The sequence below is a fragment of the Tiliqua scincoides genome, chromosome 3 (assembly GCF_035046505.1).
Source record: "Tiliqua scincoides isolate rTilSci1 chromosome 3, rTilSci1.hap2, whole genome shotgun sequence".
NCBI classification, from domain to species: domain Eukaryota; kingdom Metazoa; phylum Chordata; class Lepidosauria; order Squamata; family Scincidae; genus Tiliqua; species Tiliqua scincoides.
Genome location: NC_089823.1, coordinates 154,512,484 through 154,539,994, shown reverse-complemented (window position 1 = coordinate 154,539,994; position 27,511 = coordinate 154,512,484). Strand labels below are relative to the sequence as shown.

Below are 27,511 nucleotides of genomic sequence, written 5' to 3'. Positions count from 1 at the left end.
ACTGGGGTGTTGCAACTCTCCAAATTCTGGGAGAGTTTGAAAACCACAGGCTTAGTGTAATCTTATGCCTATTGACTCAACAGTCCCCTCAGATTAAAGAGGTCTACTCACAGCAAAGTTTATATAGGACTACAGCCTTAGTCACTTATGCAGATTTCACATTAAATGGCATGAGTCATTCAGACAGACTACAAAGCTATGTTACATATGGTCTACATGCTAGGTACACAAGCTACATGAGATAGAGCATGTTATATGCAGCTATTTGAAATGTGCCTGGTAAACTAGTGCAGGTGGAAGAGCAACACACTGCCATATGTTCCCAGGGACTCATTCCTGTCCAAAGCAGCTGCCACATTCTATGCAAGAAGGTCTAGTCTCAGCGCAGTCTGATGCTTCTGGTATCAACCTAATAGGATTGTTGTTCAAAATAGCAAATGCCAAGCAAACAGGGCTTCCACCACCACAAGGAAGCAAGTCTACAGCAACTCTCACTCCATGGTCCTGCCACTTGAATTCAGCTTTATTTGTTACCAAGATGCATCATGTGATGCTCTAAGCCAAGGGTCTCCAAACTTGAGAGACTAGAAGACTGCATCAAGTATCTGGCATAGTGTGGAAGGCCAGAAAAAAAATTTAAATATAAAATTGAAATAAGAGATGGAACTTAGATGAGTGAATAAATGAATGAATGGGCTCATTCATTCAACCTCTCTGGCCCTCAGAACACACTCCAGCCACACTTAGAGCACAGTTCTGGTCATGTTCAGGTGAGTGGGCCAGAGGCTTTCAGAGGACAAGAGGTTGGCTGTGGGTCAGAAAGAGGCTTGCTGTGGGCCACATCTGGCCCCTGTGGCGGGGTTTCGAGACCCCTGCTCTAAGCTGTATTTTAGATTAACTGAAGGCCACCCAACCCCCTATTCAATGACAACTTGACAAGCCAAACACCACAATAGTCAAGAAAGGTCGCTGTAGTCAAGACACAGGACTCTGGCATAGCTTTTTCTAGACAGTGTTGAAGGCCAAGGTTGGGAGGGAGAAAGTATGGCCACTCTTCCTTTCCTCACCATTTATTCTGTGTTAGTGATGCAATTCATTTAAGGATTCTTTTTAATGCCATGTTTCACAGCTATATCTAGCTGCTTAGGGAAATCTGAAAATTGCACTCAAGCCCTTTTATCTTTGCCACACTGAAGTTGTTGCAGGCTTCACAAGCTTTAATGAACCCCCTCCCCATCCATACTGTACAGAAGGTATCTGGCCCGCATTCAGATCCTGCATTTATCTTCAGTTATCCAGACTATCAAAGTTACCATTGGGAACAAAGGAAGCAAGAATTCGCTGAAAGTCATGTTATTACATGTAGTTCTGTAAGCACCAAATCAGAATACAGCTATATCATTTGCATATGCAACAGTTTAGAAGATGCAATACAACCAGGATGTGTATTTGAAGACTGTCAAGATGATAGTACAAGAACTGGTGAGACTTTGTATGACCAATATATATTTTAAGCACACAGTAGTAGGTATGCAGAAATCCGTTATAGTACATTTCCTTATTTAAAACAGAATTGTTCTTGAAATCAAATTTATCCGTTCTCATCTAGCTCTGCAAAACTGGTTTCCTCATAATAGACAGCAGCTACTGCAACATCTATCTTCTAGTCATTGTTTCTGGCCATAGAACCATTTGTCCACTACATCAGAGGCAAAGGATGGAGAAAAAGAGATAAAGAGGACACATTAGCATCATACATCATCATTTGTAAGGAGCAAGTAACAACTATAACCATTTGAAGAAACTTCCTAGAAGATGGCTACTCAAGGTCAGGTTTAGGGTATGGTCATTCCCCCCCCCCCCACTTATTCCTAAAATACAAGAGCAGCAAGAAACCAATCAAAGGCTTGAGACCTTTGTATTGCTTCTCACCAACAGAAGTGAGAAGTTATTTATTTCCTTGAGCTACTTCAGGAGGTTCTGCCTTCATGTGTCCAACACTTGAATCCAATTGTTAAACACCTTTGAAGTTTTCCAGCCAACTCCCTCCATGCATTTTAAGAACACAGATGGTCAATAGGGATGTATTAACATGCAGGCTCCCGTTATCTTTTAACAGTTCTGTAGGTAAGGGAATCCAAGATGCCATTAACTGCCCTAAATCCTATAGTACTGTAAAGTGACAAGCTATACTTGCTAGAACTATACTATTGTTATTCAACTGACTGTAAAGGATTCCAGTCTTGAATGGGTGTCCCTCCCTGGTTTAAATCAGCACCAAACACACTAGCTTCTATTTGACATCCTATCAGTTTACTATTCTCTTCCACTCTACTTGCCTACCTATAGATACAGATACATGCTTAACTTCATTCCAAATTAAAGGAAGGTTACCTTCAGTTGGTATTTGATTGGCAGCTCCGCAGGCAGGTGCCTGAAATAGTATCAAATACAGAATTACTGCTAAGTTCTGAACTCTCCCACTGTATAACTTAAACAAAATCAAAAGGTTTCACAATTTAAAAATAGACACTACTAGGTTCTTAAATGCTATGCAATTAGAATTGTTATCACATTGGGGTGGTGAGGTTCACAGGCATTTAAAGATGATTCTTTTGTCTGCATATCAAAGCTAATGATCAAGTCATATGACAACGCTGAAGCAAGCCACTCAAGTAGAACCACAGTCCAATACTCTGCACTAAGTTCACAAGAATGAGATGTTGATCACTGTATTAGCAAACACAAAAGTTAAACACAAAAACAGAATTGACAGCTCAAGTTGAGATTAAGGATAGACAGGTGAGCCAGGGAAGAGAGCTACAAAACCCTAGATTGTGATATATTCATAGGCAGAGCAGAAAGGGAGGTTACATGAGTGTGTGCTTCCCATATAGTTTTGCTAATTGAAATGTGTTTTGCCATTAACCAGATCTGCTTACCGCTTTCACAATAGCTTCAGCAGCTGCTTGACTACAGGTGAAAGGACTATCTTTCAGAGTTGTATTTGTGCTAGAAGAGAAGATTTCAGTTAAGTTTCCAAGTTCTCTCATCTTACAAAAACCTCAGCATATTTAGAAGGCAAGAACATTTGGTTACCTAGAAGTAATGCAAACTGTTACATGTATGTAAACAAGTCCAATATTCCTCTCATATGCTTTCAACTCAGATAAATATTGAAAGTAGATGTACAGAAACTTTTTCCCTTTGCCTTTTAGTCAAATCTAGAAGATCTACAAAAAAGACAAAAGGAAAAACTAAAATTAAAACTTGAGAATTCAGCACTCTAAGGTTTCCATGCGCGCATCTGTAGTTGCCACCTGTCATATATTCAAATCTTAAAATTAAAAGGTAAAGAAAAGTATAAGCGTTTGCTGTAATTACTTCTTCCCAAAATGATTGTACAAGATCACATAATATGTTTAAATAATGCTCCTGGTAAGTTACAATGCCAATAGTCAGATTCTTTGATCAACCTCTTAATATAATGGCATTTTGGTGCCCAATAAACTTTGAAGGTTTGTTGGCTTGGAATTTGAGATCCATAGATATTACAGCTATAGCAGCCATTTTCCATTGATATGGAATACAGAGTTTGATCACCTTCTAAGGCTTTGGGTATCATTAAGCAAAATCAGGTATCTGTAAACCAATACTGCAGGCTTGTTCTCCATTTATTCAATAACTATTTTTAAAAGTGCAGGAAATTCAGAAGTTAGTGTCTACGTTTGGTCCAGCAGCATGAACAAGTTTCCAATTGCAAATACTGCCATCAGTCAATAGTGTCAAGTCATCTCTAGACTTGCAATCTAGAGAATCTTTGTCCTGGTCAATTAATTGATCCAAAATGAAAAATTGTCCTCTCAATTCAAGTCTTCCGCAAAAGATTCTTTCCCAATTTTTAATTAAGGTTAACCTTAATTAATATGTAACTCAGTATGTTAGACTGAATCCAGTTTATATTTTCATGATGTTGTGATCCACGAGTATATAAATGAAACTGCAGGTGGGATGTCCTTAGTTTTATCAGATAGACTGTAATGCCATCTGTATAGAAAACAAAGCCACACACAAGAAGCCTCCAAAGTGAATTTGAGGAGGAAACCCAGTAGTTACTGAGGTTAAAAAATAAGCTTGTGATATGCACTGCAATCAGGAAATTCAAGTTTGTCATTAAATGAATTGTATCCTCTAAAGAAATTCTAGGTGGAGAAGAACTCCACAAAATTTCCAAAATGTATTAATATGTCACAGATTTATGTCCTGCATCTAATGCATAAAATATAGTATATTCATTTTACATATACTGACCTTGCCCTAAGCAGCCAGGTTTAAAGGGGCATATCTGTCCAGATCCAGCAATGTTATGTTCAATAAACTTAACACAATTTGCATGATTTTGCTAGGACTCAGCATTCCTAAATACTCAACCCATTTCTGCCCAGACCACAGGTATACACATTTGATCCCCGTTACATATATGCCACATTGGGCAGAAATGGCTTAATGACATTAGGGCACCATTGGAAATGTGCTTTATCCCCAAGTGGCATCAGTTTGGATTCTGTCCAAACAGCTATCTAGATGAATGTCCTGGGACACTTATTACCTTCATTAATTTTGGAACAGAAAACTGATTCAGTGTTATACAATTTAAATTCACTGGAGTTCTATATGAAGTCATGTACTGTACATTATTTTGTCTCATAGCACAGGCCAAGGGTTCCACATGCAAATCAAAAATAAGAGGCAAAGGGACATCCCTGTCCTTTCCTCTCCAAAGGAAATGGCATAGACAATCATACCCTAGATCTTGGTCTAGAATATAAAATTTTAATCCATTTCAAAAAATGTTTAGGAAAACCAAATTTCATCAGCAAGGCAAAATACGTTTCCACTGTACCAGTGGTTCTCACACATTTAGCACTGGGACCCACTTTTTAGAATGAGAATCTGTCAGGACCCACTAGAAGTGACAAAAAGAACATTTTTAACAATCCTCGGCTGCAATCCTACCCATACTTACCCAGGAACAAGTCCCATTGTCTATCATTGTTAAAAGAATATACATAGTAGCTTGTTAAAAGTACAGGTCTGTAACATTTCTCCAAATGCAGTCACATACCATGGTAGCATCAAGTCTATTAAAAATAAATATTGAAATGAATGGGGACCCACCTGAAATTGGCACATGACCCACCTAGTGGGTTCTGACCCACACTGCACTATACCTCCAATGAAAGAATAGCTGCTTAATCAGGTCTTATTCTTCAAAGCAATCAACTACCAATTTAGATTACCAGAACCTTGTTAGTAACTTACCAGTCAATACCTCCTCCATCTGTTTTTTTAGTTACTAGATTCCTCCAGTAGTCATGAGTGCTTTTGATGACATTGATGGCAAAGACCTATGATTTAAAGAGGAAAACAAATTTAGTGCCCCTTAAAACAGCAGTGATGCAATGTTGCTGTGTGTTGAGGGCAGACCATTTTCTAAGCTAAAGAAAAGTTAGGATATACAATGTACTGACATACATTATGCCCCATTCCAGTTTGTCCCCTAGGATTTCAGTACCAATTGTTGCCCATTTCCTGTATTTTCATGCTTCATCTTCTTTGGCTTGTGTGTACTACAACGTCACATTTTCCTCCCCAAAACAATGCTGAAATGGCACCCTGGCTGGCAATTAGGTTTCAACAAAACAAAAACCAAGGGGTATGTTTAAAAGTAACCAAAGACCATCAGTATTGGCTCTAGCCACCAATTTATTCCTGCATAAGCAAAGACTCCATTCTTGCCCAGTATGAGTAGGAAAAAAGCTTTGACTGCATTTATCTTCAAGGCATCTCAAGTGCTAACTTTTATTTATTCATGCTCACTACTATGCACAAACTAAGAACTTTATATGGCCTCTCCTGCTATTCACATTGGATGAAAGCATTTAAAGAGCCACTGACTCTTTTGGTCTAGGAAGACAATGGCCAAGATACAATATGGCAGGTGTGGTGTGTGCATGCCCTGGAGATCAGAACCTACACCTGAGGCCAGTTGACAAGCCCCTGAGCCCTGAATTTTGCCCTCCATCTGTGTTTCTACTTTATACTCAATTTATTCACATGAAAGCCAATCACCATGTATACCACAACAAGAGACAGCATTGAACACAGAGATCTCAAGATAGGATCACAAAGCATCCAAGTGCTGCATAGTGTAGAACACTCCACTCCAGAGTCTTGAGATTCACTTGCAAGTCTGTAACAGTAAAAAATTCTGGATTTGTCCTGCAACTAAGAAGGAAAACTTGAATCCATTTAATGTTATCAATCTTCATGCAGAACGAAAGCCTTGATCAGAGGTAGCTGCATCGCAGTACGACATGCAGGCTGCACTGGATCTTCATGCTGTTTTTAGTGATTGCATGAAGTGGAATTAGTGCAATCTTTTATGCTTTTGATGACTTAGGTTGACATTTTTATTGGCATGAGAGTGGTGAGCAGCATTACTATTCTCCCCCACCCCCCACCCCAAAAAAATGGTAGTCACGTACCCGGTCTTTAAATTCTCCATTAAATGCAAATTGGTTTTCTGGTTTCCCATCAGGTACCTTGTATCTTCTAAACCAGTCTACTGTAGATTCCAGGTATCCAGGTTTAAACTTCCTGACATCTTCAATATCTTACAATAAATATACATACATTCAAAACATAGTCTCAGCGTGGAATACAAACAATCCAAACAGCAAGGGAGACCTGCATGTGCCCAAGATCCAAACACAAGGTTTTCCTCTCCCATCCTTGTTGCATTGGCTTCTTGTTTGGTAGCTCCCTATACAGCATGGCAAAAGATTTGACTGTGAGGGCTCCACTGAAGCAGACAAACACCTACACAGGGATACAAGTTTCACTTGCATGTGCCCCTTTCATACATTCTGACTGTTTAATGATGACAAGTCAAGTCATTTTTCCAGTAATTGCAGGGGTCAAACTAAATATGCAAATGAATACTACAGAGCAGCAGTTCTCAAAGCAACACCAGTGGGTCATGTCCTAATTTGGGGGGTCTGTGAAACTGACAGGCTATGTTCATCAAGGGTTAAACACGCTGCTAATTGGGGGACACTGCTGCCCAAACACCATTACAGTCAGAGAGGCTTGAGCAGCTGGTAAAGTGAAATTTTTTTTTAAGTGGATCCAGATGCTAAAAAGTTTGGGAACCATTGCTATAGAGATATCCTCCACACAACAAACACCCCTTTTGTTCAAGAACAGCCACAGGAAGATGAACCAGTCAGGACCATGAGACACAGAAAGACCCTCCTCCTTGTCCTATTGCATCAATTTCTCACTGAAGATCACACCTAAAGCCACTGAGGAAATTGCCACCCTGTCAAGAGAAACAGTTTTGGAATACAACATGCTTCTCTTTCTCATGGGCTTGCAGGCCTCACTTAGCTTCCCCAGAGGACTCTAGCAAAACAAGCATGACAATTCCACTAAAGCTCAATTCATATACAGGCTTCCAGTTTAAGGACTCCATGCAACATATAAACACACTTCAAAAACTAAGACACAACCAAGAGGCAGTTACAACAAAAGTTGATCTTCAGAGACATTGACCTATGAGAAGAGAGCCACCTGAACTCAATTTTCCCCAATTATTTGCACAATCTGGGAGCATGGAGGCTTCTTAACCCATTTCTGCCCAGCCAACATGTATACACATTTCATCCCTGTTGCATATATGCAATGATGGGCAGAAATGGCCTAAGCTTGGGCAAGACTTCAGGATCTGGATTCTAAGTTGAGATCACTTCAAAGGGTCAAAGTCTTTGTTTATTGTGACAGGACTGAGACTTAGGGCACAATCTGAACCAGGTCTACTCAGAATTAAGTCCTATTTTGTTCAATGGGGCTTACTCTCAGGAAAGTGTGGTTAGGACTGCAGCCTGAGACTGTTCTTGCTTCAGGACTGCTCCGTTTAAAGGAAACAAGTGCTTGGTCCAAACTTTCCTGCACCACCACCAATATTCCAAATTGTACTGTCTCAGTGGGGATCCTACAAACCTTGGCTTGCTCAAGGCTTCTTCAGCCTGTGCTTGCAGTCACTATTGAATTATAAGCCAGAAATATTCCCATTATGTACCTCCCATAAGATTCATGGAATGGCAACAGTAGCATCCTGCTCAAGGTGCATTAGCAACCTGCCACATGCTGTTCTACACATCTGGGAATACTGTAACAACAAAGTCACCACAGCAACAGTGTGCTAAGCTCAGTCCCTTCACATTGGAGATTTAGTACAATTCTCTCTCAACTCTGGAAAAGGCAAACCACCACCACAACACCTTTATTCTATACTACTTACTGTTATAATTAGCAGCTTCAGGGTCTTCAATGTTGATTGCAATGACTTTCCAGTCTGTCTCACCCTCGTCAATCAGTGCTAGTGTACCCAGAACTTTCACTTGAATTACTTCTCCTCTACTGCATACCTAGTTGAAGAGATGTACGTCATCAAGGTGCCCAAGCCTGCAAGACTAGTTCTAATTGGAAGCAATGTAGTTCACTGTATGTTTGCTTAGCAACATGACTGAACCACATTTAGTCTGGCCTAACCCGAGGCAGGCAAGACATTGCAACAAAGACTCTTGCTTCTGTGATCAGTGTTGAATTCTCCAAAACTTCATCTTACTTTTTTTGTAGCATACAACTTGTTATGGATGCCAGTTTAGAAGTGCTACAGCAAAAGGTTGAAGAGTAAGGACTTGTTCTCGGTTTTTGTATTTATACACCTATATCAAATTTAAGAATCTACTCAAGTGTCACACAACAGGAAGAACTTCAAGACACTACTATAGAAGAAATACAATTAAGAATTAATTATGCTCTATACAATATTCAGGCTCAATTCAGAAACTGAACAAGTCTACTGCTCCCCTTAACATTTCCATGGTTTTTTGCCTCTTTCTGTTTATGGACTATTTCCATACAGACAGCTGGAATGCAGCAGCTTCTAGTCCATTACAGCTTATGTCACAATATGCATTAGTCCATTGATTTTCAACCTTTTTGTGTCTCACGGCACACTGACAAGGTACTAAAATGGTCAAGGCACACCATCGGTTTTTTGACAACTGACAAGGGACACCATGCTGTGGGGGGGGGGGTTTCCGCATCCCCTATTGGCCCTGCTAATAAATGACCTTCCCCCAACCTCCCATGGCACAACTGGAGACCACTCGTGCCACACCAGTGTGCCACAGCACAGTGGTTGAAAATGGCTGCATTTGTCTTTATGGTCTTATAATTCCCCAAGCTGTTTACACACATTATACTGATCACATTAAACAAAGATGCAAATGATGATCAAGTATCCAGTTCTTAATGCACTTCTACTGTAGTCATCTGTACAGAACAAAAGTTTAAACTTACCATCACCATATTAGGATGTTTTGCTATAAGTGGTCTACAATGGCAGCTAGTTCAGAAACCCAAATCCATATAATAGGCAGAGGTGCATGCATACCAGTAATATTAAAAGCCAGAGTGCATATAGACACCACTCCACTGTATAATGCGTTACCTTGCTTCCAATGTCACAAATGTCAATTGGATCATTGTCTCCACCACAGCCAGTGTGTTCATCTTTATGCGCTGGCTCTTCCCATGTCTAACAAAACAAAACACCTCTTTAAACATTTATATATCTTGCTTCATCACCACAGTGTTGACTTGCTTATATAACAATTGGAAAAAGTTTGTTGTCTTGTAATATTCTACAAGTGGCCTCAAAATTGTCCTTTGTACACTGGTAATCTAGCTAGAAGCTGCAATGTTCATCTTGCTAGAAGGCACACACACCATGATGGGGGAATACAAGCATGAATACTCCCCCCCCAACTGAATACACAGCATTTATTTCAGCCAAGTTTTTATGTTCTTCCTGAATATATGAGAAATTGGATTTTTCTGTACATAAATCCAGCAGAGAAACACTAGAACTAATTTCAAGATATAATTAGGTTTGTTGCATAAATCAACACAAGCTTACATGAATGCAAATGAAAGAATTTAACACATACGCATAGATGAGAGTTATATAAGTGAAACTATATGGAGATGCTGCCATCACTTGCCAAGGGGAAGCCATTGTTGAGGTCTGCTTTAACACAAACTAACCTGGCTGGTGACTGGTTACTCCCAGGTTAGATTAAAAATTGGCAGATGCCAGCTCTGGAACATTTTACACTGGCAAAGGTGTGATCCCAGTTCAGCAAGCATCACAAGCCTGGAAGCTTCAGGCAAAGGAATCATCAAATATCAAGATTTACCCATCTTGTCAAGCAAGTATGATATCATGATATGGTCAAAGTGAACTGGATGTAAGGCAGGTGTAAAAGTCTAATAAACAAGGCACAGGAGCAATCACCACAAAACCAAGTAATGAGAAAGTGACAGCCACTTCCATCATTCACCTTCCCTACAGGAAACAGTGAAACTGGAAACTAGAGAAAATACTGATATGAAACAATTTGTATTCCACATATATGTACACTAATTGCTATCATGAAGGGCATAATACTGTAAATGAGCTACGGTAGGGGTGCCCAAACCCCTGGGCCACTTGCGGCCCTCAAGGACTCCCAATCCAGCCCATGGGGGAGCCTCCAATCTCCAATGAGCCTCTGACCCTCTGGAAACTTGCTGGAGCCCACACTGGCCCAATGCAACTGCTCTCAGCGTGAGGGCGACTGTTTGCCCTCTCATGTGAGCTGTGGGATGAGGGCTCTTTCCACTGCTTGCTGTTTCACATCTGTGATGCAGCAGCAGCAAAGGAAGGCTGGCCTTGCTTTGTGCAAGGCCTTTTATAGGCCTTGAGCTATTGCAAGACCTTCATTTATAGAAGTTCCATCTCTAATATATTCATTGATGTAAATTCATTCACATTTTAAATTGTAAATTAATTCTCTCTTTCCCAGCCCCTGACACAGTGTCAGAGAGATGATGTGGCCCTCCTGCCAAAAAGTTTGGACACCCCTGAGCTACAGCTATAAGTTTATACTGGGCCACAGTTTCAGAAAAACTTTTTGATGTGCCACAGTTCATATTCTGGAGAGCAGAAGGAACACTAGACCTTCAAAGTTTCAATCAATACTTATTCAGCATTCACTTTAGCCTGCATGGGCTCAGAGTCAAGAAACTCCCAATAATATTCAAGCTGTGTTCTGCAAAGCTAGTGTTTCAGTTGGCATGCCAACAGCTTATTTGTTTCCACCATACATGGCGCTCCCTTTTCTCCTGAGATTTTGCAGTTGCCCATGTAGTGGCAACCAGTATTCCCTCATTAGCAAAACTCATAGTTTAATTTTGTTTTGCTGCATTGGTTGCACTGAAACATGATACTTTTAGGGCAGTCAGTATAACATTTGTTCTCAGATGAAACCCCCTCCAAAGACATTTTAGGTAAGTACATTAAATACCTGTGGAATAGCACCATAATTCCAGATATATCCCTTGTGGGGAAATACATTAGCAACATAACGTAGCTTTCCTTTCTTCACATCCTGTTTAATTGGGTTTAGGGGTTCTTTGGTTGCAATCTGAAACAGAATAATTTACTTAGTTTAGTACTTGTAGAACAAAACATGTGCTTGAAGGAACACATTAACCCATTCCATTTTCTCCAGTGGTGCTTCAATTCCCATTGGGAGTTTGAAAATCAAGACATGTAAACCATGAGACTCTGCTGCAGTCTCCGACCACTAAATGAAGCAAGAGTCCCCAACTCCTCCAAGATTTTACCACTGCCTTATTAGCAGTGTTTCTGCTAATAAACATCTATAAAGTAGATAAGATTGTATATTTATAACCTGATCATAAACACACTGGGTCAGAAGTAAATCCCACCCTTCAATGAGACTTGTGTTGGAACCAGGCCATCACCATTTTGAGGGCAGCATCCAGACAATTTAAGAACTGCTACAGTCAAGACTTTTGCCAACCTACTACAGTGTCAGGAGGGAATTTGGGGTTATAATGTTTTACTTTGAGATCATGCAGTAATTAACACATGTTGGTTATTGATTGCTATTCTCCCCCTTGTTCCTTTACCTTCTTCCCATAGAAGGCTGCTAGAAGTCAGAGCAGTGGTTCCTAAACTTTTATCCGCTGTGACCCACCTCATCCTCTGTAGTAGGTTGTGACCCTCACCTTCAATGCTCTGCCCCAAAGCTTTTCTGGGAGCTCCTAGAGGCTGCTTTCAGATCATGCCAGGTCCGAGACCCACTCTATTGGCCTCCACGGCACCCAGAATGCCTCACAGAAGCAACTGGAAGCTACTTCTGGTTCACAGAAGCAACTTCCAGTTTATTTCCACATTGCTTCAGTGACTTCTGGTTGCTTCCATGAGGCATTTTGGGACCTTTGGGGCCAATGGAGTGGGTTGTGGGCCCAACACATTGGTTTGCAACCTACAGTTCGGGAAACATTGAATTAGATAAAAAAAAAAGTTGCAAAAGAATGTGAATGATATAAGCTAGACTAAGTGCCATATTCTGACAAGGATTGAATGAGGAGATGATGGGAAATTGGGTCAGTTTACATTTACAGGCTATATATATTTTTTACCCTCCTTGAGAACAGAGGCCTTCTGATCAAAGGAAGACTTCAAAATTTAAGGTTATGTGAAAAGGAAGCAGAACGTACAGTGGGCCCCCTCAAAAACTGATGTAACATGGACAGAATTCTTGCCAAGCAAGGCAGATGAGATGGAACTTTCCAGCTCAAGAGACTAAGGACAGAGGGGCCATCCCAGAAGTCAAGCTCTTCCAGGAAGAGCTATTCCAAGGGAGCCCAAGTGTCTGCCAATGTACTTCTCCCCTGCTGGGACTGGGTAACAATTATCAGTGTATTTCTGGCCAGCTGAAAGAGAATGCCTCCATCATATTCTCCTAGCCTAGGCTGTATCATCAGTATTACAACATAAAAAATGTAACTGTCTGGCCAGTGTGCTAAGAAAGGCTGTGCAATTGGGTGCAAGAATGAGAGAAACCAGGCTCCTCTTGCTGTAAATCCAAATGGCTTTTTATCACTGACTGGACCAGCCTTCTAACAAAAAGGTTAAGACTCAGTGGCTCTGTAAGACTTCTCAATTGGGACTTGGTATCTAAAGGCCCTCATAGCAGCCATACTCAGGAAGTGCCCCATTTTATGCTTAATACAGGTCCAGGGTTGTTATACACGGATTTTTTAATACACGGATTTGATTCAACACAAATGGCCACTGCAAATGAGAAGGAATGTGCTGATCCCTGGAGATGGGGAAAAATGCATCCCTTTAAAATCAGTTTTAAAAACTGAACAGTCCTTTAATAGCCTTGTTAATGAGAGAGAGGGCAGCTGGCTGATAATTCATCAATCTGTCTCTCACCAGGCAACCCCTCCCTTTCCCCTGAGCACATGAAAGAAAGGTGATCACTTTGCATTGGTGAAGGGAGGGGCTGAGTGAAATGCCTTTCTAAGCCCTTGGAGGACAAATGATTGATGGATTGTCTTCTTAATGACTCTTACATCACAAAGGTCAGCAAGGCTGTTTTTAAATCACAGAAGCAAGGGAACTTTGTTTTTTAAAAATGGATTTGCTTTAGTGTGTTTTTTTGCCATCCACATAAGTTCTGGGAATGGAACCCACATGAATAATGAGGCTCAACCTGTACTTGCTCCTAAGTCAGTATGCTCAGGATTGCAGTCTATTGTTGTCACCTGCAATTCTACTGAAGTCCATCAATTTCAAATCTGATGTGCAGGCTATTGCTTAATGACAAACCGATTGACAATTAAAAGGAACAGCCAAACTCAGGCTATAGCTTTAAATTCCAACAAGAAACTACCTCCATTTTAGCATTGGTCCATCGAGGTACTTCCACAACCATGTTGAACACATTCTGGAAAAAAGACATGAAACAAGAAAGGTATGTATGCCATATCACTGTATGCAATTATATCACTGTATGCAATTAACATGCAATTATTTTCTTAGCACAGCTGATAAATAGTACTTGAACAAGCGAACAACATTCTTTAAGTAGGGCATTCTGTATTTACATCAGGTCATTTTCGAACAGATGTTTTCATGAGTTTGTGATCATGATAGTTACATGATCCTGCTTTTCAGAGGAAGCCTAGAACAGGTAGCCTTTGAGAATTTCAGCTGAAATTTACACTCTTGACAGATCTGGTTTAAACATACACACAAGTTCCCAACTCAATTGTCAGCATTTAAGTGGTGAGTGTTAGAGGGTAACTTGATAAAATACAAGAGGCTATTAACCACTTGCATGAACATAATAGATATCGGGACAGAGTTTACTACTGTCTTTTGCAGGCAGAATCTTTAAGGTCACAGTGGAACTTTGATCAGCATTTATAAAAGTAAAGGAATATACCCTTCCCTACACTTGGAAATGAAGCAGTAGCCTAACAAAACAGTGCAGGAATGGCCAGACAAACAATGGTTTCTGGCTCCCCAGAAAACTCCTTTAGTCCCATGGTGCACACCCTAGTGGCCCATCTTCTGTTTTGTCTGACATCTCCCAGCCCAGCCTGTGATCCACAGAAGAGAAAAAGCAAGTTTCTGCTGCAGCCCCTCCCCAAACTGATGGTTACTTCTATGCCAATAGCCCTAGTTATGGCCAACCAAAACAGTCCAAGAACTCCCATTTTAAAAAAAATATATAGATACAGTGTGGGCAGAGTAAAGGATAATGCACTTTAGCAGATTACACAGGCCAACATACATTTTGCTTCCTTAAACACCAATTCCTGGGTATATTTGGGGTGCCGATTCCAAAAATGGCATCCATTTTGCCCCATCATGTCTCGTTTTGGAGACACGGCATAGCCTCTTTAGTGAATGGTTCAAGCAGCTTCCTCATGAGGAAGTCTACACCATGGCTTCCTCATGAGGAAGCTGCTTGAACCATTCACTAATGAGGCTATACTATATCTCCAAAACTACATGTGATAGTGTACAATGGCTGCCATTTTTGGAATCAGCACCCCTAATTCATATCAAACCGCCATAAAGTTTAGGAAAAACTTTTCTGATCCTCAATTTTGTAGGCCTGTGTTCTCTAGTGAAGAACAGACAACTTGCTTAACAGAAGCCCAGAGATGATCCTGGAAAACAGTGGTAGGAGTATTTAAAACAAAAGACAAATTTATGAACTAGGATTTTCAGTACACTTTTGAGCAGCACCGGACACCCTTGGTAGTTAAATGCAGATTATATACTTCCCCATTCAGGAGCTGTGACTCCTTCAGTAGCCAATGAGACTCACCCAGGAGCCCTCTAGGGCCCTTGGTGGAATCCCTATTGGACTACAAAGACAGACAAAAGTGGGGGAAGAGAAAATAAAGTGCCTAGTTGGGCTGTTCTTCCTCCTTCCAAGGCCAATGGAGTCACTCCCATAGCAGGGGATCTTTACCACTGGTAAAGTCTACATTGGTGTCTAGAAGAGGGGTGGAAGAGGGTCCAGGCTCTCCCTCTTCCCTCCCTCCCTCCTTACTGCTGTGCACAAGATGCTCCTGGTGTGGATACACACACACACACCCCACTGCTGGGAGCATGTCAGAGCAGGAAGGGAGGACTACCTGACCACCTACTGCTGTCAGCCCCAGCTGGTAAGAGGCAGGAGAAAGAGGGAAGAGTCAATGGTGTATACAGGATCCTGATACTTGCTGGTGCCCCAGGACATAGAGTCTAGCACTGGACCTGCATTTAAACTTAGTTAATATGACGAAAGCCCAAACTCTTATGCTTTATCTATTATGCTACTATGCTTAACCTGTTTGAGAGAACACAGCTTTTAAATTAAGTCAGTGCAGAATAAGTATTAATTTTTGAAGTAAAGGGAAAGGGGTGCACATCACTACAGTCTTGCTTGTGGCTATTTTCTATTTTGAAGGATGGAAACCATCTGGACTTTTGAATGTTGATCAGTTCGTTTCTGTATGCCAAGAGGAGTAGATTCATTCATCGTGTTCCAGGTAACTATTCAAAGCCACACGTGTCAAGTAGGAGGGCAGCAGCCAGGGAACTAATTTGACATGTCTCCAATCCCAGACTGAGAGACACTCTACAATCCTCTCAAGACTTTAAAAATATCAGGATTAGGAGCCAGAGACAAGACTGAGTAATGTAACCTTTTGCCCCAAACTGGACTGCCTAACTGAGCTGCTACTGAACCTGCGGAGAACCGAATAACCAGGTGAACGAGCCCTGCAATAGAAAGAGGGAGAAGTCTTGACAATCAGCACTGCACTGTATCATTTCATTCCTAGCATAAACACCATACCTGCTTTTGGACTGGCAACTTAGATGAGAAAGCAGCATGATGCTTTTGCACAGGAAGACTCACCCAAAGGACTTCTGCTTCCAGAAAAGGACTTGCAACTATTCCTTTATATCAGGCGTGCCCAGCCTGGGGGCCATTCACGGCCCTCAGGGACTCCCAATCTGGCCTGCGGGGAGCCCCCAGCCTCCAATGAGCCTCTGGACACTTGCTGGAGCCTGCACTGGCCCAATACAACTGCTCTCAGCATGAGGGCAACTGTTCAAATTCTCATATGAGCTGCGGGTCGAGGGCTCCCTCCACTGCTTGCTGTTTCACGTCTCTGATGCAGCAGCGGAAAGGAAAGGCCGGCCTTGCTTTGTGCAAGGCCTTAAGTTATTGCAAGACCATCACACATTCATATCAGTTTCATCTCTAATATATTCACTTATGTAAATTTATTCAAATTTTAAATGTAAATTCATTTTTTCCCAGCCCCAGCACAGTGTCAGAGAGATGATGTGGCCCTCCTGCCAAAAAGTTTGGACACCCCTGCCTTACATGGATCCCATGTAGCATTTGAAGCTTTTGTTCTGGCCTTAACCCTAGATGTCTTTCTGCTGTTCACAGGAAGAATCAGCAGCTATAAAGCCCTATTCTAACCTTCATTTCCTTATCAGGCCTCTGCTTATTTCCTATATGCATGTACCAAGTGCTTCTGGGTCATGTTTAGAGGTTTTTTTTAAAGTTGTGGATTTAAGCAGTGTCCCCATACATGCTGGCTCCTCACACTACAGGTATCTGAGCTGGTGCTTTTGCACACGTACACTAGTGCTAGGCTAGCAAGAGCTGGCTGCTTCAACCTGTATTCATTCTTACTTCTGGATAGATCTCTAAAATGAAACCAGCACTTATGCTGAGAAGTATATTCAACCCAGGTTTATTAACAATAGCAGGGGGAGGGGGAGACAATGCTTTGAGACAAGTGTGACGAAGCCAGGTCTTGTTTCTGCCAAAGTTAGACAAACTTGAAGGTTTCTAGAGAGGATCATCACCACACCCTGGATTACTGAGGTGGTTTAGCAAAACTACCATCAAGTTGTAGCAGGACATTTTAACATACTAATCTGTGGGACAGAAAAGTGCAATACTATTCCTTTTCCAAGTCTTAGATGCCACTTTTGATGAATGGCTCACTCTATGCAGCGGCCACTATATTTCTAATTTGCACATGTCCAGCATTCATTAAGAATTCTCTCTCATCCAATTCTGTGATCCAAACAATTTCTACTGTCATGCTGTCCTTACTAAGATAATTGAGCCCAGCTATTACCTTTTTCCTCAAAACTCTTCCTTGCTTTAGGCCAGCAGTTCTGGGACTCACCAGTGGGTCATGACCCAATTGTCAGTGGTTTGTGAAACTGGCATGGCAGATTAGGCTATGTGTATCAAGGGTTGTTTAAATTTGCTTAAGCTGTACTTGGGGAGGACACTACTGCCCAAACACCATTATAGCCAGACCCCTTGGCATTTATAAATCAGGCAACAGCCTCTAGGGCCTCTAAAGGATTTGAGAAACACTGCTTTAGGCCATTATCCATACATCTAGAGTCCAATCTTCAAAGTTACAGTACATGCTCTGTTCTTCTGTCTACCGTTCTGCAATCTGTTTCGTCTGCGCAACTATGTGGCACTAAGGTCATTCTTGCAAAACCATTTCAGAGCTCAACTGTATGTGCAGATGTGTATGTAAATGATAATTGCAGATAATTTTTTTTGCTAAATATTCCCTAATAAGTTTTTAAATAAGGCACATTTGAATCCAGTAATATTCTATTGGGCGCTTCATAGATCTAGTCAAAAGCAGTTTATAAGTACAGGCTGTGCTCAATGTGCTCTGAAATATGCACATTTTTTTAAACACCACATGTTACAAATTGATATCAGAAGTGTGATTTGTGTAGGTTCTTTTAAACAGGATCAATCAGCTGCTAACGAATTACTAACAAGCAACCCTGTTAGATGCTGGCAGCTTCCAGGGAGTAGGGGAGTCTCCTCTAAACCCAGAAGATAGAAAAGTGACAAAGAAAATGCATTCAGAGGCTGCACACCCTGTGAAATTCATTCTGCTTGGTGGCAAGGGCTGGAGTGCACCAGGGCATGGAGATAAGTGCTGGGAAGGCAGCAAAGGGAGACTTCTGAGCATGTCCGCTACTCGCTCCAAGAGAAGGAGCATCCCCTGTGATTACCTCTAATTATATAAGTAGGATGATGTAGTAGCAACAAGTGGTGGCCTTTCCTCAGGATAAACAGGTTCTTATGTTCTTAAGTGGTTTGGAGACTAAGTTATGCTGCTTATTGCTTTCTCAGTTTTCTTCCAGATTATCCGTTTTCCCTCATTGTTCTCAGCTGTCAACATCAGTACGCACTCCTAGTAGCCTCCCTCCTCAACTCTCCCCCTGAGACATCTTGGGTAAGTAGATATTACCAGTCAGTTAAATGACTTTCCTCCTAACCCAGGGGCATCTAACGCAAGGCCCACAGAAGCTCTTTATCCAGCCCACTTGATAGCTGGGTTCTCCCGGTACCACCATCAGCTGCTCTTGGCTGCAAAGTGATGCACTGGTAGAAGCATCACTGGGCAACCCCAACTATCATGCAGGCCATCCTTTCAGTAATGCTGTTTTTGCTGAAAAGATGGCTCACATGATAATTGGGCTCTCCCAGCATTACCATGCCAGCAGCACCACTTTCACTGAGGCACCGGGAGGGAGATATGAAGGAGGCCTCAGAAGGCAAGGACCAGTACTGAGAAAGAGGCAGACCAAGAGGCATAAGACACAGAATCTGCCAAGATGAGAGCCCAGGTATAATGCAGGCCGCCCTTTCAACAGTACTGTTTCTGTTGAGGCACAATGCAGAGCACCTCTCCGCTACTGAGCTGTGAAGTTATGCCTTGGCAAAAGCAGTCAGGTCAGCACACTACTGCTAACAGGTCAGCCCACAGAATTGGGCTCTCCCATATCTTGAAAATACGATCAAGATCTGTGAATTTTCCATTGTAATTTACAGCTAGCAAGCTCCCAAGTGAAAAAAAATGTTTGTTTCTGGTCATCACTTGCTTAATGACATCACTTCTGGCCCCTAGCAGGCACCTGCTATATGAAGCAAGTGCTTTATACAGTACTAAAGTGCTGTATGCCTGCCCTAACCTAGCCCATCATTTTCAATGGGAAAGCCAGTTTGCATTTACGTATTTGATATATGTGACACTTTCCAGATCTATAACCCAGATGTAAGTTGAAAATAGTACTCTTTTTTAAATATACTCTATGTGCCATGACTCAAATGTAAGCAGCTTAGTCTAGTCGAACAGCAATAACAATGCCCAAGAACAGCTCAACACTATTTGCAAAATATAAAATTTTAATATTTCACCATTCTGATACAAGGTCTCTGTCCTATTTGCTGGACTCTCACCAAAGTTAGAAGAGGAGCTACCTAGAGCGCCAAGCAAACATTATGTACAAACACGAGCTTAGACAGGAAGCTAAGAAGAGATCTGAAAACTAAACAAGTTGGTAGAGACACATTTCTTATATGAATAAGATTGCCCAAATCTTGAAATAAAGCCAAGAAATACACAGCACCACAAGGTAAGCCAAATGTAGCTTAAAGATCATTACACAGTGTTTTTCCATTTGGAGACTGTCTGTGTTGGGCATGAAATGCAAATAATCATCCGATTGTTCTTCAAGGGCCCCAAAACAGCAGGAAAAAGTGCAAGTGCCTCCCAAAGGAGAGACAGCAACAAGCTGTTTTTACAGCAAAGAGAAGTAGATGACTGTGGTTTAAGAAGCCATTTATGACCAGATAGTACAGGCTGTTCATGTGTTTCAATCACTAGATCTGTAGTAGTGTTAGACAGGCAAGTCTTTTTACTAAGTTCAGACTATTATTTCCTATGTCAAGTTTTACTTAGGGAGATCTACTGGGCGATGCTATGGAAGTTACCCAAGCAGGAAAAATACAGTACCTTGTTCGGATCAGCATATATTGGGATGTCATGAAATGGAGAAATATACTGTCCTTTCCCATTTTCTGGAAGACAAAACAGAGGTTAATAAGAGTTTATGAATTACATAAAAAGCATAAAGAAAAGTATCAGTTTTCCCTTCTGTAGACAAGGGCCTGCTTTTAGAAACATCTCAATCATTTGGGTAAGATCAGTACTGGAAGAGACCCCTGTTATTGATTATGCCCCCATACAAGGAGCACAAGACCACCACAATAAAGTGGCTGCTCTCATGTCACTTGACATACACCTGAAAGGGGCTATGGTTACATCTAGCTTTAGAGACCTACTCAGCGATACAGCACATGCTGTGCAAACTACATATCCCAAGTTCAGTTCCTGGCATCTGCAGGTAAAAGGGCACTGGGCAACAGGGCTGGGGAAAATCTTTGGGCCAAGCTGTTGAGCAGCTGCTATCAGGTAGAGCAGGAAGTGCTGGACAGGACAATGCTCTAGTCCAGTGTTCCTCAATGTTTGCCCCCACCATACCACTTCACATGGTCTACCTATTGGAAATACCACTGGAAGTAACTAGTGATGATGTCATCACCAGTTCTGGACTAGGAGGCCAGCCGCAATACAATACATACCATTAAGAGGCTTAGGGCAGATGAAAAGGCTTTGCCAAGTGTGTGAAAAGCACCCACTGGAGCTCTCCCCCACTGAGCCAAGCCTCCTACCACTGCTCGCTGTGTTACTAATCTTGCAGGTGGTGGAGGTTTGGGGGTTTAGCACAAACCATTGGTTGAGAAATACTACTCTAGTCTAACCAATTCCATATGCAGGACTGGACAAAAGCAGGGTTACCGGTGATAATTCCCTAGGGCCCGAAGTAGGGTTATAGCCAGACTTCAATGGTATTCAGGGGCAGACTTGCCATACAGCCCTGAAATGCTCTGAAGTTCTTTTTCAAATACAATCTTTTTCAGGTCAGAATGTGTTGGTAATTTCTTGGTAAGAAGAATGTGGAACACCAGCTATTGAGAGGACAGTGTAAGAACTAGTGCTTACCAATACTGAAAAATATTAGGTCTTAAACCCATCTTGTAGGTCTATGATGAACAGACATTCCAAATAAAATGCATGTGGGCTCCCTCTTGATCTTTCCTCATCAAATGGCATCCTATGCAATTCTCTAGCCAAAAGAATTGGTAATAAATTGCTAGGACTTTTATTTACCACCCTGTACCCCTTTAGGTCACCTCACCCTCATCTGCAGGAGACACCTTTGCTAGGAAGGTAACTAGTCAAGGACTTGATGCAAGATGCAAGGCCCTTTCTCATGGGGACAACATTCCTTCTGGAAAGCATTAGCTATATTCAGCAATAGCTCCATCTTCACTGAAGATGCTTCACTGGCCTTGCTTTGCTGCATGCAGCATAACTAGTTTATTTTCTCTTTTAGAAATAGGAAGTGTGTGTTGGAGTGCTAAAGGAGTACATAGTTGTTAGAAGGGTGGGAAGGAAACAAAACAATGACTAACTGGACAAAATTTAATGTTAGGTCATTTAAAATGACACATGTTAAGTAGCAGAGGAACTCAAGACATGCCTCACAACGATGTCATGAATACCACATCAGCCAAATCCTCACTGTACTGTCATCCCCTGAGGTAAGCAACACAATTTACCAGCAACCAGTGTTAGTATTGGAGAATTGGTAAGCAACAGTTATCCAGCAATGTAAACACTTACAAGGTAACACCATCTTGGTTCAATGATGGTTGCACAGGCCATAATTTCTGGAAAGACCCAACAATGTTGTGTGCTACTCTGAGATGCAGGAACAAGTCTCCTACACATTGTGCAGCATGATCCTAAGTTGGTTTACTCCAGTTTAAGTTGATCTCCAACACTCTAGCAAAATGTGCCAGAGACCAAACCAAGATCAATGTGGTCGGGTCTTCGAGAAGCAAGTGCTTACACATTTTGCCAGGCATGACTTGCTATATTTTTCACTCCTAATAGCTTCAAGATAGTATAGTGTATGGGAATAGTAAGACTTTGTTGCAGTTTACTTTCATAATGAAACTGAAAGTCATTCAGGAATTCCTTTCTTTGTTTAGCAAGACATCTTTAGCACAAGGTACTTCTTCCGCTTCAAAAACTATGAAATTGTCAGATGAGCTCAATAACTGTCTTTAAATTTCACAAACTGTGGGTCAGTTTGGGTCATGACTTGATTTTTGGTAGGTCATAAAACTGACAACAAAAGTGTATTAAGCCCTATGGAAAATGAAATTGAGCCACACTTGTGTTTATTTGCAAGTGACCATGCCTCAGCTCTTAACAGCAAGGCCAGGTTGAAGAGGAATGTTAGAGCTCAAACACTCCAGAAGGTGGTCCCACCCCATAAAGATAAGAACAGAGGCTTGAGCAGCTGGTAAAGGAAAACCTTTTTTAGTCTCATAAGGCTAGGTGGGTCCACTACAGTGTTATTTTAAAAAGGGGGTTCTGTTGCTAAAACATTTGGGAACTCACTGCTTTAAAAGACGCTTTATAAAGATACTAATCATTTGCTTGACAGGAGTTGTAAGGGGGAGAGAAATACAAAAGCTTGAATCTGAATGCATATGCAATCCAATGCATCCTAGTTACCAAGGAGTTTGCCCAGGAACCTGTGGCAAGAATGGACACTGAAGTTATTCAACAAGAAACCTCGCGTATGCTGAAAAAAGCCATGCCCCCCAACTATTAATGCACCATAAATTAATTATTAACTTTGGTGTGTACAGAGTGGTATCCTAGTTAGAATTTGTGGCTAGTAATTTTCCTGGATTTGTAGGAAGTTAACAGCAAGCCAGCCAACTCACTTTCAATAGCAAGCCGTGTCACAGGAAAAAACTTTCATACATTGCAATCATCTTTAGATGAAGTGTATGTTTGTCCCCCACCCCGTGGCAGCTAGGGTCATTTCTGTTCAGACACACAAAATGCAATGTGTACTTAAAAGACAGACGTCCTACTTTTGAAATTTACAAGCCCCACGGCAGCAATTTCCATGCAAACATTATAGAAGTACATCATTTTGAGTCTATTCTAGATAGATCTCAGAACTGAATACATCTGTCTTGAATGTCAAAAACACATTGTGTGGTGCGTGCCACAGAAGCTACAACACAAGGGATCTCCAGCATGAATTCTCTTGTGCAAGCACTGGGACAATTTTCTGTTCACAACTCTGGATGGGAGCCTTGCTTAAGGAATTCAGGAAACTTAAGTTTAAGAAGGTAACGGTCTCACCCCACGGCCCTTCTCTGTCCATCGTGAACTTGCTGGTGTCCCATGATGGGCAATTTCATCTCTTTACTACACTTCTATATGCACAGTAGAAAACAGAAATGCTTTGGAGGTGGGGCACTGCCAGGAAGAAGAGAAAATCTGCTTAAAGGATTAAACTGTAGAAGGTTTGAGTTTACAGCCACCTTCACTGTACTTATCTGTCAGGCTGTTCAGACTTTAAACTCAACTATTGTTTGTTCATGAGGAGTGGATGAACAAGAATAGCTCACCAGGTGCTCAGGGCATAGTCAATTGCTGGGCACTGAATGGAATTAGGTAGTGAAGACATACAAGAATTGTATATTCCCCCACCTGCTGTCATAAAGCCCACATGTACCCAGGATCAGCATCTACTCCATTCCTTTTGGGTTACTACCATCTAGACACTATATTCCCCCCCCCCATATTCCAAGAGCAGCAATCCCCTCCTTGTTAGAAAACACACTGGAAATAGATATGCACCCTCTATCCATCCCAAACCTTCCCACGGAAACAGACATTACCATCACACTACCCTACAGTCACAAGGGCTCAAGATGCACATACTCAGGATTGTATAACAAATATTCAGCAAATCCTCAGCAGCCTTTAATCAAGTGGAGTAAGGAACAAACACTCACCTACATTACATTAGAGTAAAAGACAAAGATCTGCAATTATCCTGAGTACATGATCTTGCAACCCAAACCATCCAAAAAGGCACTAAAAGGACAGATACCCATCACCCTCATTATCCCACTTGGACCACAGGAGGCATTATCCCATCTTTACAGGGAGAGTTTCCATAGGCAGCCACCATCCATCCTCCATCTCCCACCACTATCTTCATACTTCTTTCAGATCAGGCAGACACTTAACCACCCCCACCCCACCCCCATGAAAGAGATACTCCGGGCATATTTTGTAAGAGTTACCACAGTTCCATCTTTTTCTGGATGGTACATACTTTGATGTGCACGCTATATACTGTGGAATCTCTGCACTTTAATCCCAGATACAAGCCAGTGTGGTGAAGTGGTTAGAAGGTTGGACTCTGACGAGAAGGAGCTGGGTGCAAACCCTTGCTCAGATATGGTTCACTGGGTAGCCTTGAATAAGTCTAACCTATCCCATAAAGCAGTTGTAAATATACAAAGCGGTGAAGGAGCTATGTACACTGCCCCAACTGCTTGGAGGAAGAGAAGTACTATATATAGACATTAAATTTAAAAAACTCTGTCAGAGTGTACAAAGAATACACTTTCTGCAAAGGCTTGGAGTCACCCATTATTCAATGTTGCAAAGAACCTTTCAACATTTTAGGTTTTTATGACAGCTACCTTAAGTGTTCTCCCGCCCCCTCCCCAAAGTCAATATTAAGTTAGGGCTACGAGTTGCAAGCCTGCAGAGAATATCTAGCAGGGTGGGGAAGAGAGAGAAAAAGAGAAATTCCCTCTCTTCCTGCGCTATTGTGCAATAAGATTATAGTACTGTACTCAATTTCAAAGCTAAGGCAGCTAGAAGCAGCAGGGGTTTAACTCCCTTTCTGCATTGTACTAGAATGTAAGCAAGCCAAGATAACCTTTAAATCAGTGGTTCCCAAGCCTTTTAGCACTGGGACCCACTTTTTAAAATAGTCTATCAGGACCCACCTAGCTTTATGAGACTTTTTAAAAAAGGTTTTATCATACCAGTTGCTCAAGCCTCTGTTTTTATTATGGCAGAGGGGCCACCTTCTGGATTATTCGTTTTGCTCCACGTTCACTGGATCAGGCCATTCCAGAACCCTTGCGTTCCCCTTTGCCTACCCTTCAATAAGAGCTGAGGCACGCCTTGCTTTCCATAAGGCTCAATACATATTCCTTATTAGCTATCAACATCATTTTGCAACTCACTAAAAATCAGGCCACAATGCAGTAGTGGATCCCAAACCAGTTTGGTAACCACTGCTTTAAATCACTCCCCATTTAAAGGAAAAAAAAAGTACAGTAGTAGCTTTCTGCATATACAGGGTGTTTCCTAGGCATGCAAAAGCCACCCAAAGAGAAAGGATGGCTTTTCTTCCCATCTCACTGACTAGTACAGGACTACCTTCTTACCTTATTAGAGAGATGTGTCTAATCCAATGTTTCTCAAGGTTTGTCCTCAAGTGTACCACTTCAAATGGTCCACCTATTTGAAGTACCACCAGAAGTAACTGGATATGACATCATTGCCTGTTACTTGTGGGTTGGGAGTCCAGATATGACACAACAAACACCAGTAAAAGGCTCAGGGTGAACTTTTTCAAGCACAGAAAAGCGTTCTTTGGAGCTCTGCCCCCCCTTCCCCAAAGCCAAGCCTCCTATCACTGCTTGTTGTGTCACATTCCTGGGCTTGCTATTGGGCAGCAGGGGTCCAGCACAAGCACCCATACCAGTGGTTGAGAAACACTCATCTGTTCTAGAGCATCTCACAGGCATTGTGCTCCTTACAAAAACTATATGAGGTAAGGCAGTATTACTCACCCCCTATGTTGTAGAGAGGGCAATGCAGATGTGGGAAAGTCCAAACCAAGGCTAGCCTACACCCCCCCCCCCCCAAAAAAAAACAACTTCATGGCAGAGATTAAGAAGCCACCAGGGGATTTCCAGCCCCAGATTCACAGTTCCAGTCTTGGGCACACACTTACCAGGCGGAATATACCCCACTCCATTCAATGGAGTGCTCAGAAAACGTGCACCAGGATTGCAGTGCCATTCAAAGCCATCATGCGCCATGCGCCAGCCCTCAAGGTAAGGTGGGGGACCAGAGCAGCCCAATATGTGCTTTAAATGAGGATCCTTTTGAATTAATGCTTGTGGGTAAGGATAGTTTGCTGATAACTTCTGGCTCTTAGGGGCTGCTGTGGCTTTGATGCTCTTTCACTCATACCCACAGCATGCATACATGCATTCATTCATTCATTCATCCAGAGAGCCACCATGGGAGGAAAGCGGCTTCTCCCCAGCCCCTTTCCCCACCAAGCTCAGCCCTTCCCCCGGGGGACTCACTGTAGTACAGCTTGTACTCCAAGGTGTTGGGACAGCCCCGCTCCTCCACGATGTAGCTGGCCATGGTGCCCGCACTGCCGGCTGCAGGAGAGAATGGAACGCGCACTCGCCTCCTCCTCTCCAACGCGACCTCTTATTAGTCAGGAGCTCTCCCTTCCCTCCGCCCATCCACTCGCCGTGCATGCGCACAGTCAACACGCTCCCTCCCTCCCTCCCGCGGTTTCATCTTGCAAAGCTGCCACGCCGGGTGCAGGCACTGCGCAGACTCTTAGGCGAAGTGTCCCTGCTATAGAGGTAGAAGGAAAGCTCAGGCTCACGCATGGCCCCTCGTTTCCGGTTCTTTTGGGAGTTTACTTCTGAAAGAGAAGTCACAGCTCAGCCCAGCTCTGCACGTTGACTTGCAGGGCACATCCACTGAACCTGAGTGTCGGGAGAATTTAGGACAGACAAAGGAAAACATTTCTTCACCCAGCTTGTAATTAGTGTGTGGAACTCCTTACCACTGGATGTGGTGATGGCATCTGGCCAGGATGCCTTTCAAAGGGGAGTGGACAAATTTCTGGAGGAAAAGTCCATCACGGGTTACGAGCCGTGATGGGCATGTGCAACCTCCTGGTTTTAGGCATAAGCTACCTCAGAATGCCAGGCGCACCGGGATGCAGGTCTCTTGCGGTCTTGTGTGCTCCCTGAGGCATCTGGTGGGCCACTGTGAGATTTTTATTTATTTATTTGCATTTTTATGCCGTTGCGGTGTACACAGCACTCCCCTCCTTTTGTCCTCACAACAACCCTGTGAGGTAGGTGAGGCTGAA

General features: G+C 42.2%; 1 protein-coding gene across 1 annotated transcript; it reads right to left on the bottom strand.

Annotated features, from left to right (window-relative positions):
- Nucleotides 1-674: 674 nt before the first annotated feature.
- On the bottom strand, nucleotides 675-26,830 carry PPA1 (inorganic pyrophosphatase 1). Its single transcript, XM_066620572.1, has 11 exons — nucleotides 26,700-26,830; nucleotides 20,368-20,432; nucleotides 13,890-13,943; nucleotides 11,481-11,600; nucleotides 9,584-9,670; nucleotides 8,366-8,492; nucleotides 6,549-6,676; nucleotides 5,323-5,408; nucleotides 2,943-3,012; nucleotides 2,395-2,434; nucleotides 675-1,699 (listed from the first exon to the last, which is right to left on the bottom strand). The coding sequence occupies exons 1-11, from the start codon at nucleotides 26,761-26,763 to the stop codon at nucleotides 1,668-1,670; spliced, it is 873 nt and encodes a 290-aa protein (XP_066476669.1). The 5' UTR covers nucleotides 26,764-26,830; the 3' UTR covers nucleotides 675-1,667.
- Between the last annotated feature and the right edge of the window lie 681 nt (nucleotides 26,831-27,511).

Bases quoted from the DNA above. Each gene is read 5' to 3' on its own strand.
- PPA1 (XM_066620572.1), bottom strand. From the start codon at position 26,763: ATGGCCAGCTACATCGTGGAGGAGCGGGGCTGTCCCAACACCTTGGAG. The intron at 20,433-26,699 runs GTGAGTCCCCCG...TTTGTCTTCCAG, and splicing joins GGAGTACAAGCTGTACTACA to AAAATGGGAAAGGACAGTAT. The intron at 11,601-13,889 runs GTAGTTTCTTGT...ATTCTGTTTCAG, and splicing joins GGACCAATGCTAAAATGGAG to ATTGCAACCAAAGAACCCCT.